At 44.3% G+C, this 9,740-nt stretch overlaps 1 protein-coding gene across 1 annotated transcript; it reads right to left on the reverse strand.

The window, feature by feature from the left end:
* Positions 1–6,391: 6,391 nt before the first annotated feature.
* LOC133386871 (trafficking regulator of GLUT4 1-like) lies at positions 6,392–6,790 on the reverse strand. The gene has a single exon (XM_061630642.1). It carries the CDS (start codon positions 6,788–6,790, stop codon positions 6,392–6,394), a length of 399 nt encoding a protein of 132 aa, XP_061486626.1.
* Between the last annotated feature and the right edge of the window lie 2,950 nt (positions 6,791–9,740).

Consider the following 9,740-nt stretch of genomic DNA (forward strand, 5'->3'; position numbering starts at 1 on the left):
ATAACGCCAAGAGAGAATCTGTCAGGGTTTCCTGTCTGTTTTGATTTTCTTTTTATATGTTGAAATGTTTTGCATGCAAAAAATATTTTCTAGAACCCAGAGTAATCGGGTTTGGAGCCAGAAATAATATATGAAGGACCCAAGGATACAGTGATGAGAGAAGGAGGGCAAATCAGTGTGGAACAACACATGGGTACACAGGTATGGGAGATAATGGGCCAACAAAATACCTGTCCCAAGCTGTGTTGGTAAGCACCAGCACTTTCCGTTAACCAATGGCATTGTTTCAAAATAGGTATGATGCAAATATGCTCCCACCTGCTGGTCCCTATTAGTAGTCAAGTAGCTGCATTATTAGTTGCATCTTCTGGATTTTGTCTTCAAAGGCATTCCCAATATAATTGTACATGTTCGACAGATGCTGAATATTGTTACAACCTGAAGACCTTATCCTAATATTAATTCATTCTGCCTTTTCCCTCAACACTAACACAGGATAAATCATGGTGCAGTGTGTGTGTGTGTAAGAAAAAGTGTATAAAAAGGGGGAGAGCTTAGTTTAAGCTGACAGCACATAACAGTTTCTGAACTCAAAGTGTTAATCATCTCTTCCTTCTCTTTGAACCACAAAATGCCCCATGATTCAGATATTCCTGGAATAAAACTTCATTTTACTTCATGAAGCATTTTTGTAAAATGATGCATAAGCAGAATTTATACAGAGTTCAACACTGTCCATATGTTCTCTCTGCTGTACCCATAGACAGTAATGCAGTGTAATAATAAAGCCACACGTCTGGTATAGATAAGCTGCTTTTTAAAACATTAATAGTTTAGTATTTAATTGGAATGTAGGATCTGCTCCACAAGCAATCACTGGAGAATCTAACAACAACAAAACAAAGATCAAGAGAGTTTTCATTAGAGAAAAAGGTAGGACAAGGATAATCTATATAACTTTGTTGAGAACAACTTATGCATTTTGACTGTAAGGAGCAAGAGAGACCTGGAATCATGCCTACTGCCACCCACCCCCTGATCTTCAGGCATATGTCATAAGTTCTGGACAGCAGTTAAGTGCATACACATTGTACTTTTTCTGGGATCTGGCTACAAGATCTGTACCTTGCTGTTATGATGAATTCAGGGGCGGAATTATCCAGTGGGAATTATCCTGACTCCACTACCCCTGCATATTCAGCCACAATGCATCTGAATAGGTGTATTATTGTTGTGTTCTGTGGGATTTCATGGAATTGATAGTGATGACGTCTCTCTGGCAGTGATTGGCTAAGCTGCCCTAAAGTCACAGAAGGATGGAGCAGGCAGTAGCATCTCTGGCTGCCATTGGCTGTGCTGCTGAGATCCTAGAGAGAGACCAGGATAGCTGGCAGAGGAAGAGATAGAAAAAGAAGTCTGAGAAAGGCAGGCCTGAAAAAAGCAGCAAGCCAAGGGAAGGATGCTTGGAAGAGGGTGTGCTCCGGAGCAGTGAAGAGAATGAGAGTCTGAAGGACAACTGTGAGAGAAAATAAATAAAGGAAGGAGACTGAGAAGAGAGGAGGAGAGGAGAGGAGAGATGTGCATGACAAGGAGCAAAGGAGTGTTGATTTTAAAAATTACCAGACCATGCATATCTTTGGCTACTAGGAATGGATGAATCCTCCTCAGTGATTCCCCCCCCCCGTCTTCCTCCTTTCTCCATCGTCACCCAGAGTAATGCTGGGTACCGTGGACTCTGGAAGTGATATCTCCTGCAGCTGCAACCCATGAGAATTCCCCAAGAAAAGAAGCAGAATGTTTCTTTTATAAGGAACTTGAATTGCAGTCTTATATATTTAAAAACAAAGAAAACTAGGGAAAGCGTCTGCCACATAGAAGGCCTTGATTTATCAGAGCAAATAAAATTCTTCAGTGCTACATTTATGCCATTTGCAGAAACAGGAAAGGTTTGTAGTGTGTCACTTCATTAGAACAGCTGTCACTCACAGCTGCTGGGCTTGGCTAATAAGGGGGCCACACCCACACCAGACATTTATTTTTCTTTAGACGGTCATGGCTTCCCCCAAAGAATCCTGGGATGTGTACTTTGTGAAGGGGGCTGAGAGGAGACTCCTATTCCCCTGACAGAGCTTCAGTAGCCAGAGTGGTTTAACAGTCGGCCACTCTGATTGAAGCTCTGTGAGGGGAACAAGGCGTCTCCTAGGAACTCTCAGCACCCTTCACCAACTACACTTCCCAGGATTCTTTGGGGAAGCCATGACCGTCTAAAGAAAAATAAATGTCTGGTGTGGGTGTGGCCCCCTTATTAGCCAAGCCCAGCAGCTGTGAGTGACAGCTGTTCTAATGAAGTGACACACTACAAACCTTTCCTGTGTAAAGTGAAATAAAGGCCTGGAGTAGATGTGGTCAGGGATAGCTTTGGTTTAAATTTGGGTGGGAGGCTACATGTGCCTACTGTAGAATAAAAAGATGGGGGAAACGTTGAAAAGCAGTGATACTGTTCACAATGTTTTCCTTTTGGAAAGGAAAGGGGCTTCCCCTCTGCCCAGTGCCCACCTATCCAATCTCCTCCCCTCCCTCTCCCCTTCCTCCCTCCCCCTCCCCTTCTTGTCTGCCTCCTCCCCCTCCTGCCCCTCCCCCAGGTCAGTTTCACCTACCCTAACCATGATTGCACAGGAGTAAATCCCACTGAACTCAAAAAGCATGCAAATGATCAAACCTGCCCTTGCTTCCTCCTCCCTCCTATCCTTTCCCTTTTGCCCCTTCCCTTCCCCTTCCTTCATGCCTCCCTTCCTCTCCCCATCCCCATCACTCTCCCTTTCTCCACCCCTTTCTTCTCCTCCCCATCCCTTTCCAATGCCCTCCTTCTCCCTCTTCCTTCTTCCCCTCCCTTCTGCCCTCCCCCTCCCCCATGGTCAGCTTTACCTAACCTAGGAGTACAACCTGGGAGACCAGGATTCAAATTTCCACACAGCCATGAAGCTCACTGGGTGACCTTGGGCCAGTCACTGCCTCTCAGCTGCAGAAGAAGGCAATGGTAAACCACCTCTGAATACTGCTTACCATGAAAACCCTATTCATACGGCCGCCATAGGTTGGAATCAACTTGAAGGCAGTCCATGTCATTTTCAAGCATGATTGCACAGGAGTAAATCCCATTTAACTCAATAAGCATGCAAATGATCAAACCTGCCCTCCCCTCATTCTCCCTCCCATCATCTGCCCTTTGCCCCTTCCCTTCCCCTTCCTTCACCCCTCCCCCTCCAATCCCCTCCTTCTGCTCCCCTCTTCACCCCTTCTTCCTTCCCTCTACACACCCCTCCCCCTCCTCCTCCCCCATGGTCAGTTTTACCTAACCAAGCCATGATTGCATGGGAGTAAGTGTGGCTGAGCCAGACTGGGATCCACTGAATTCCAACCTGGTCCAAGCAATTGCATGGTGGCTTCAGACCCTATTGTACTCCAGCTTCTGCCACAGCCACTGTGAGCAGCAGGGCTGCAGATGTAGCCTTGGCCCCACTGCTCTGCAAAGCCCCACGGGCAGGACGGAATACTTTGGATTGTGCCCTAAGATCTTGGCATTGCTGTAAACCACCCAGAGAGCTTCAGCTATGGGGCGGTATATAAATGTAATAAATAAACAAACAAACAAATAAATTCTACCTTCAACAGAAGTCCCTTAACCCAAGGCCAATCATGGCTCCTGGTGACCTGTTTTTACACTTGCGTGGTTGCAGACATGTTGCAAAATTAATACTGCCAATGGAACTAAAATATTGGTTGTGAAAATGAGTGTTAGGAAATACTCATTTGTGACTATCAGCCTGTTTTTTATGGTAAGCACTGTACTATGTAGACATAGCCTTCTACTATGTTACAAAAGGGTTTTTTAAAACATTGCTGTTATTGGAAGCACTTAGCTGTAATTAATCATTTCCAAAACAAAATCAGGAACCCTCTCAAGCTCTTTCTTAGAGAAAGGTTTTGAATGTTGCCCTCTGAGAGCTCTCAGCTGGCCCATTTCTTTTGTGTATTGTATTTGTCTGTCTACTCGGGAAATGTCTAATATTATGCCAACGGTATTAATACAAATGAGGTATTTAAAATTTGAATAGCTTGTGTTAAAAAAGGATATTAAACATGGTTAGCCTGTATCAAACAGGACCCCTTTCCCTCTCTCCTACAATGAATCATTCTTTTTGCTGGAAAGTTGCCACCAAAGAATTAAAGGTGTTGTTTGGTTACCCTTTCTATTTCAGGATGTGGTAACTCAAGATGCCCATTTCCTGAGATCAGGTGCCTGTATTCTTAACAGTATATGCTTGCCTAGGATGGGGCAAAATAATCCATTATGACAGAAGCCGTTCTCTAAAAGGGAAGGAATATCTGTTGGAGTGTGGAACAATTCATTTATTTTTAGAAGAGCCTTTCCAGACACTAAAGTCATTTATGAAGAGGAGCACAGTCTGCCAGGCTAAAGGAGAGAAGGGATGCAAGTGAAGATCTACGTTAATGCGCAACCCGAACCCAGTGAAAGGAGGGGGGCAAGGCTTTCTTCCAAACAAGAGGATGAGAAGAGAATAATTCAATGTCTGCTCCTAATTGGCTCAAGGGATCAAAGTTCCTCTTTCAAAGTTAACAATATTTACATGCAAGAGAAATAAAAAAAATGACCCACATGTGCGTTTGCAGATGAAATGGATGTCTCTGTGGCAAATCCCCTCTTTCATTGTTATAACCAGCAGCCCTCCTGTTCTTTCACACAACTCCAGGGTTCTGCTTTGCTTAGGGTGTTGCATTTGCAGTCTTTGGCAATTATGATCCACTTGCATTTGTCTCTCCAACAACAAGGGGAAAAAATCACACAGTTTTGCAAATTCAACATGAAACTGATTCAGCAGAGTATGTAACATGGTAAATTAGGATATGAGAAATAAATTTGAAAGACAATTAAAGCATTAGAGGATGATGACTTATCTCCCTGAGTTAGTTTGCTATAATTCAATTAAAATTAACAGTTACACACTGATTAGCGATAGTGCCTTTTTCATACTATTGTTTTTTCTGTGTGGAATAGCGTCGATTTGGTAATGAGGTTCGTCGTTTTGTATGAATTTTGAGAAAGATGACATTATGGTGTGTTTGAACAGCAGCTGTTGTTTAAAATTGCACAGCTGAACCTGCTCTTAATACAAAAAGTCCCTTGGACCTTAATGGCAAAATGATTAAGCTTTAATATATACCTTGCTGCATTTTAATGAAGGATCTCTTCCAACAATAATTTATCTTAGTGGGCTGATAATAGACACTAAATGCTATTAGTATTTACACCCAACATTTCTCTCTCTTCACATGTGCATTGCATGAGGGGGATTATGCACAGAATGGAAATGTGCAGCCATGCCTCTGGCCCTGCCCTCAGCACCCATACATTAGGAATAGCTGTCTATAAGGAAAAACCTGCACACGTTCCCAACCAAGTCATTAGGGATGCTTGAGGAATTCAGTTTCTGAGAATTTTTATGTGAACTGACCTGATCTATACCTCCCAGACTAATGTTCATATTGGAATGTAATTATCCTTCAGATTTTGCACTTCTCCAGATTTTGGTATGCCGGTCTCAGCACCAAAAAAAAAAGTAAAAAAAAGTTTCAAAATGCATTTTTAAGACATGTATGTTAGAATAAAATATGTTTGGGAATGCTTCTCTTGAGCTAAAATACATAAGCAAATAATATGTAAATACCAATTTTCATGCAGATTTTTAAAACTGCAAATAAATGCAGAAATAGGATGGAACAAATGCATGCATGGACAATGGACATGAACCAGAATTATTATTATTACTATTGCAAATGATTCTCTTCCCATGAGGCATCCCAAATATTTACAATATAGTAAAAACATATATACCGAGTTACATATATAAAAACAGTAAAAACAATTGTATATATTATTTTTAAAATGTGTGTGTATATATACAGTTTAAAACAATGGTGGCACATACATAAATTCAGATCTAATACAGATACCAACTGAGATAAAGATCTCAATTTAAAAGGCTTCTTGAAACAGGCTGATCTGTCCATCCCTGCAAATCATACAGGGTTCTAGAATTTATTATTTAATTCTTTATTCTATTTCTATGCCGCCTTTTGGTCAAAAAGCCCTCAAGGCAGCTCACAAAAATAAATAAACACAAATACAAAATACACATCAGGGAAAAAACACAGTGCACAAAAATTTAAATAACAAAATATTAACATTGTTAAGAAAACAAGGTTCATTACAGGCCTGGAGATAATCTGTCCTTAAAATGTACTACTGCTACTTCAGGAATTTTAGTCCTCAAACATTGAGCAGCTGTTGCAAAAGATTATCTCACCAACATCATCGGATTCTTCCCATGATAGAGAAGACCAAGGCCAGGATGTTAAGGGGCCAGATGGGGCAAAAGCATGAGAGGATGGCAAGCGGCAGGTAGTCCCGCAAGCGGCCTGGCTCGTGCAAATTGGAGGTGGTGGCCATGGAGGAGACGCAGCCCAAGCTAAGCCTCAACGGCGAGAGCAATGTGTCCTCCAGCTTCCCCTCCACACCGGATCCATAAGGTAGGCTGTGGTGGCCGTTCCTCTCTGTCTTGCCCAGTGCTCCGTCATCCCCGCCGCTGGCTAAGAAGGCCTTGGGGGCTTGCCCAACGGCGGTAAGCAACTTCTCCATCTCCTGGGAGTCCGCGAGCAAAGGGGAGCCCTCCGGCGCCTTTGCCAGCGACGCCTCCGTGTTGATGGGCATGCCTGTGCCTCACCTAGACTCCCATCATCCCAGAGAAGGTGTGCAGGAGCATTAGGCTCTCCCTCACTGGAGGTCTTCAAGCAGCAGCTGAATAGCCATCCACTGGGGAAGCTCTAGCTTTTACAAAATGCAACGTACACAATTGGAGCCCAGATCTTGGATCTTGAATGAGGAAGAAGCCTAGCCATTTAGAGGTTTATGAATCTAGGCTTTCCCTTGTGGTATTGTTGTAAAAATCCAATCACACTGCAATCCAATCACACCACAATCCAATCACATCGCAATCCAATCACACTGCAATCCAATCACACCGTCACGTAGCAGGAAATTGAGGTTGAAACAAAAGAAACGAAAATTAATCTCAAATGACTGGTATGCAAAAGGAATGTGGGCAGTTTAGCCAGTGGGCGGTTCACGGCTAGAGGTTTTTTTTATATACTCTTGTAGTTTTGCATTTTAAACTGTATAAAAAGCCTGTGTTCTTTCTTCCTGGGGCCGACTGAACTCAGCCCTTTGTTGCTGATGTATCTGATCATGCCGCTATTGCAATAGCTTAGATAAATATAATCTTTTGAACTTGTTACTGTATCAGGTCATTCTTTCTTGCATTCATTCCCACCTGAAAAGAACGCCCTTGGTTCGGAGTATTTTTGCAACAGTATTCATACTTAATATGTGGAAATCAAGGGTGAGTGGCACCTCATGACCTGCAGCCCCATTCTATACATAATAATAATAATAATAACAACAACAACAACAACAATAATAATAATAATAATAAAATTTTATTTAGCAGACGCCCATCTGTCCGACTGAACGGACACTCTGGGCGACATACAATATAAAATACAATATAAAATACAATCTGCTCATATACATAATCATCACATTATTAATATCATAACATCTCATCTGAAGACCATCTTACATTAATACAGTGTAAAACCTAACCCACCCCAGAGATCCCATAGGCCTGCCTGAAGAGCCAGGTCTTCAAGGCTCGGCGAAAAGTCAACAGGGAGGGGGCATGCCGAAGGTCAAAGGGAAGTAAGTTCCAGAGGGTGGGGGCCACGAGCGAAAAAGCCCTCTCCCTGGTCCGCACCAGCCTAGTTGTCTTTGTCGGTGGGACCGAGAGAAGGTCCTGTGAGGCTGATCTTGTTTGGCGGCATATTTGGTGATACTGGAGGCGCTCCTTCAGATAAACTGGGCCGGAACCGTATAAGGTTTTAAAGGTTAAAACCAACACCTTGAATTGGGCCCGGTATACAACTGGCAACCAGTGTAATTCAATCAACACTGGGGTGATATGATCGCGGCGGCAGGTCTGCTTTATTAAGCGTGCCGCCACGTTTTGTACCAGCTGGAGTTTCCGGACCGTCTTCAAGGGTAACCCCACATAGAGCGCATTACAGTAGTCTAATCGAGAGGAGATCAGGGCATGTATCACTCGTGGGAGCAGATGTATGGGAAGATAGGGTCGCAGCCTCTGTACTAGATGAAGTTGGTACCAAGCTGCCCGGCTCACTGCAGAAACCTGAGCCTCCATAGACAGCTGGGAGTCCAAGATGACCCCGAGACTGCGGACCTGGTCCTTCAGGGGCAAACTCACCCCATTAAGTATCAGGTCAAAATCACCCAACCTTCCCTTGTCCCCCACTAGTAATACCTCGGTCTTATCGGGGTTCAGCTTCAGCCTGTTCTCTCCCATCCATCCACTTACGGATTCCAGGCACTTGGACAAGGTATCCACAGCCAACTCTGGTGAAGATTTAAATGAGAGATAGAGCTGCGTGTCATCCGCATATTGGTGACACTGCAGCCCAAAACTCCTGATGATGGCTCCCAGCGGTTTCATATAAATGTTAAATAGCATGGGAGAGAGGATAGAACCCTGTGGCACACCACAGTTGAGGGGCCAAGGGTCTGAAACCTCATCCCCCAACACTACCCGTTGATATCTACCGGAGAGATAGGAACGGAACCACTGTAAAACAGTGCCTCCTATTCCCAGCCCCTCCAGGCGACTCAACAGGATACCGTGGTCGACGGTATCGAAAGCCGCTGAGAGGTCCAGGAGGACGAGGAAGGTATGTTCTCCCCTATCCAACGCCCTCCTCATATCATCCACCAGAGCGACCAAGGCTGTTTCAGTTCCGTGTCCAGTCCTGAAGCTCGACTGGAAAGGATCTAAATAATCTGCTTCCTCCAAGTGTGTCTGTAGCTGCTTTGCCACCACACGCTCAATCACCTTGCCCAAGAACGGTAAATTGGAGACTGGGCGAAAGTTGTTTAAATCTTGGGGATCCAAGGAGGGCTTTTTCAGAATAGGTCTTATCACTGCCTCCTTGAGGGGTAATGGCATTACACCCTCCTCCAAGGATGCATTTACCATTCCTTGATCCCATTGCCCAGTCTCTCTTTACAGCTCATAACGAGCCATGAAGGGCAAGGATCAAGTAAGCAAGTGGTTGGTTTTACAGTAGAGAGCAACTTGTCCACTTCATCAGAGAGAAGAGGCTGAAACCGATCCCAGCAGACCGGATTGCAACTGGCCGCCTCTGGACCCCTACTTGTAACCACGACGTACAGAATCTTGTCCTTTAGGTGCTCAATTTTATCGGCAAAGTGTTTAACAAATGTGTCACAGGAGGCTTTTGATTGCTCCATAGGTTCCTGCGCTAGTGGACCGACCAGGCTTCGGACCACTTGGAACAACCTCCTGGGACAGTACTCTGCCGACGCAATAGAGGCAGCAAAGAATTGCCTCTTTGCTGCCTTTGTTGCCCGCTGGTAGGCCGCTATTGCCGCTCTAACCAGTGTCCGATCACCTTCAGTGCACGATTTCCGCCATTGGCGCTCTAGTCGTCTCACTTCCTGCCTCAGACTGCGTAACCGTGGTGTATACCAGGGTGCAGTCTGAGTTCTATTCAGGAGAAGAGGACGTTTCGGT

The sequence above is a fragment of the Rhineura floridana genome, chromosome 6 (genome assembly GCF_030035675.1).
Source record: "Rhineura floridana isolate rRhiFlo1 chromosome 6, rRhiFlo1.hap2, whole genome shotgun sequence".
Classification (NCBI taxonomy): Eukaryota; Metazoa; Chordata; class Lepidosauria; order Squamata; family Rhineuridae; genus Rhineura; species Rhineura floridana.

What these genes read in the sequence shown, in the direction of transcription:
- LOC133386871 (XM_061630642.1), bottom strand. Translation starts at nt 6,790, where the DNA reads ATGCCCATCAACACGGAGGCGTCGCTGGCAAAGGCGCCGGAGGGCTCC.